Raw genomic sequence first — 3,513 nt, forward strand, 5'->3', positions numbered from 1 at the left:
GTGTGTGTGTGTGTGTGTGTGTGTGTGTGTGTGTGTGTGTGTGCGTGTGTGTGTGTGTATCTGTAGAGCTGCAGGTACAGTCAGTAAGTGAATGTTGCTGATGATTGTGCTGTGGTGGTCTGCTGATCCATGTGTGAGGATTTATCTCCTTGATAACACGCTTCTTCCTGTCTCTCATGAGTCAACATATCACACTATTTCAGTGTGTGCCGCTCAATTCACTTCACACCCGAAAGAGACCGAAAGACCAAACGTTGAGACTGTTTTAAACACCTATGATTTACTTTCTCCTCGCTCCTTTTGGTGTAACTTGTTTGTTTGTTTGTTTGTTTGTTTGTGTTGTTTCTGAACAGAATATGACAGACACCTAGCACACAGCAAAGGCATGGCGACGGCATACCTGGAGCCCAACCTCAACCACACCCTGGGGGGCGGAGCCAAGGCTCGCCTCAGCGCAGGGACGGAGCGGGCTCCCGGAGCACCTGACCGCGTCCTGAAGGTCTTCCATCATTTCGAGAACAACAGTGAACGCAGCACTTGGTCCAGCAACATCCGACATGGAGATGCAACAGACGTCAGGGTGAGAAAGAGACCCCGAGGTCACACTCAACACCACTGAGTCATTCATTTAACTTACAAACATCACTCATCCATCAGTGGATGTGTCGGTTTGTGCTGTCAGATGAAGATGTTCCCAGGGTTTGATTGATCACAGCCATTATGTTTAAATGTGTGGATTTAAAAGTGCAATAAAAAACCTGCCTACAAACATGCCATTTCTGCTCACAATTGTGTGTGCGCGCGCGTGTGTGTGTGCCTCAATGATGGGACACTAATTGTTTTTATTCAGAATAAATGATAATGCAGTTCATACAGATAATAAGATGAATGATTTGAAATATTATGATTTTTCTTATTTAGGTATAAAAGTCAAATCCAGATTTGGTTTCTATGTCACTGACGGCGACGTGAATAGTCTCATGGAGGTTGAGGTGGATTTACACAGAGATGAGGATTTTATGAAGCTGTCAATCACTTTATTTCAGCGAGGGTCTTTAATGACCTTGAACTGTGATCTTAATGTGTGCGTGTGTTTGTGTCTGCAGGGAATCATTCAGAAGATTGTGGACATTCATAAAGTCAAACACGTGGCTTGTTTCGGGCTGCGTCTCACTCACGTCCCGTCGGGCGACATCCACTGGCTCCACCCTGATATGGGCGTGTCTCACGTGAGGGAGACGTATGAACAGAACCACCCCCAGGATGAGTGGAGGTAAATGACATTTTTGACTTGTAGTGAAATGGTCGGAAATCCCACTTCTTGTAATTGTCTATGAAATTGTTCTGATTGGCTGTGGTAGTTGTGTTGTTTACTTGAGGTTATCTTAAGAATATGTAAACATTGAAGTGAAGAGTGAAGTTTAGTGAAACTCCAGGCTGTATTGCATCTGTGTGTAGTAGATGTGTGTCTGTTTTCAATGCAAAATTCAATCTCACCTCTCTGGACATGGACGGGTACGGCTGGTCGAACCCTCGTTGCCATGGAGATGCAGTCAGCGGTTGTGGGATTGTGGCAGGACCTCTGATTTTGTGTCTGTGAATCTTAGTTTTGGTGGCTTGATTCATTGTTCGTCTTTGACTTATGTCCCTGCAGATGGTGTGTTTTATGTCCTGCTCTTTTTTTACCCACAATGCAACAGCAAACACATGAGATCCATGTGTCCCGTCAGCCAGCTGCATCTTCTGTTCGCCTGCTGCGAATAAAACACATGTGATGCTGCTTTAGAAGGCTGAATAATGTCTGACTTTCACCCCCTGATGTCTTCAGAGATCTGCTTTCCTACAGGAGTTTCTGTGTCGTCATGACATCCCAGAAGCTGTTGCGTGGTCAGATAAGGATATTGTGTCTTGTGTGGATGTGTCAGGTACGCTGATGTCATCTCTGCCGTATGTCGAGGTCTGTCGCGGCTGTCCAGACTCAGTGGAGGTGCTGATGGATCTCTGTGTGTTTTTGTGTGCATCTTTAAATGGAGGATGTGCTTCTTTCATGCTTTGACTTTCTTCACATGTGAACGTGGTCGATCATGCGATTAATGTCCAGAAGATGACCTGTAGTTACCTGTGTCTTCTGATGATTTCATCATGTCCTGAACTTCACCTCCTCTCAGTTTGTGTGTCTGTGCTATTACTCAACTCAGCTTTTATTTATAAAGTGCTTTTTACCATTTTCATTGTGACCAAGCAGCTGTACATGAAAACATGTCAACTATAAGCAATACATTAAATTGATCAAAATAGAAAAAGCATCAAGAGCGAAGTAAATAGATACACTCTCAGTCACACGACACACAGAAAATAAAGTGCACACGCACTCACATGACGCAGAAGGACACGCACACACACACATACCTTTAACACAGCGCAAATACACAAAACACATTCATACACCCAGCAAACATAAACAATCGCGCACAGAACACAGACACTCAACCCACACGCTTGACACTCAAAACACGAACATGTTAGAGCAACACAAAATACTCACATCTCACACATGTGCATACAGTATGGCAATGATTTCAGTTCTGTGTGTGCATACATGTGTGGAAGACTAACAAACATGTTTGTTTGGTACATTTTGCAGTTTTTAAATATATTTTAAATGGACTTGACCGACTAAAAGCCATATCATATCAAGTTGTTGCATTGTTTTTTCTTTCCTATCATGTGATTATGTGTAGCACAGATTAAGGCTGAAAAGACATGAAATCAGAATTGATTTTACTTGAAAACACGTAAACATTCTCACACACGTGTTGACTCTACCGCACCGGTCAGAGAACAATGGACGTGTGTTTGGGATTCACTGTGTTATCTCAGATGTGTTCAGTTTCAGGAAGTAATGAAACACATTTAAGGGTTATTTGCTCTTCGGCGCAGACGCTGGAGAGAAGAATCATTATTTTACAGTTTTGTCATGATGATGGATGTCAGTATGGAGTATGTGTTCCTTTAGCTGTTGTGCTGTATGTTTTCCATGTTAAATGCTCTGATATTGAGTGTTTACATGATTCATCTACAGGAATCACTCGCTCTGAATGGGTTTGTGATCATTCTCACAAGCTTGTGTGGCTTGTGCATCTCTTGTCTGACACGTCTTGTGTATTTTATGTGTCTTATGCATGATTGCGTTGCGTTGACCTCAAAAACTTCTGTTTGGAAGAAGTAAAAATTATTGATGTAAACTGTGTGCGTGTGTGAGTGTGTGCGTACATGCGTGAGCGCGGGTGTGTGCACGCTCCTGTGTGCGTGCACTTGTGTATTTGCTCGTGTGTTTGTTTGTGTGTGAGCGCGCTTGTGTGTGTGCGTGCGTGTATTTTTATGATGTTGTTTTGGTTTTAACATTAATCATGACACCTTAAAATAGAGCAGCAGATGTTTCACTTGTATTTACCTGCTGCAATGACACTTATTAACCTCTCTCTCTCTCTCTCTCTCTCTCTCTCTCTCTCT

General features: G+C 43.0%; 1 protein-coding gene across 1 annotated transcript in view; it reads left to right on the plus strand.

Moving 5' to 3' along the window:
• The window catches only part of LOC130556662 (focal adhesion kinase 1-like), a 17,294-nt gene that overhangs the window by 3,371 nt on the left and 10,410 nt on the right, over positions 1-3,513 (plus strand). The window contains exons 2-4 of the mRNA XM_057337870.1: positions 354-580; positions 1,107-1,273; positions 1,926-2,003. Of these exons, the coding sequence (XP_057193853.1) occupies positions 354-580; positions 1,107-1,273; positions 1,926-2,003 (472 nt within the window). The remainder of the gene's footprint in view (positions 1-353; positions 581-1,106; positions 1,274-1,925; positions 2,004-3,513) is intronic.

Source organism: Triplophysa rosa, linkage group LG7, assembly GCF_024868665.1.
Source record: "Triplophysa rosa linkage group LG7, Trosa_1v2, whole genome shotgun sequence".
Classification (NCBI taxonomy): Eukaryota; Metazoa; Chordata; class Actinopteri; order Cypriniformes; family Nemacheilidae; genus Triplophysa; species Triplophysa rosa.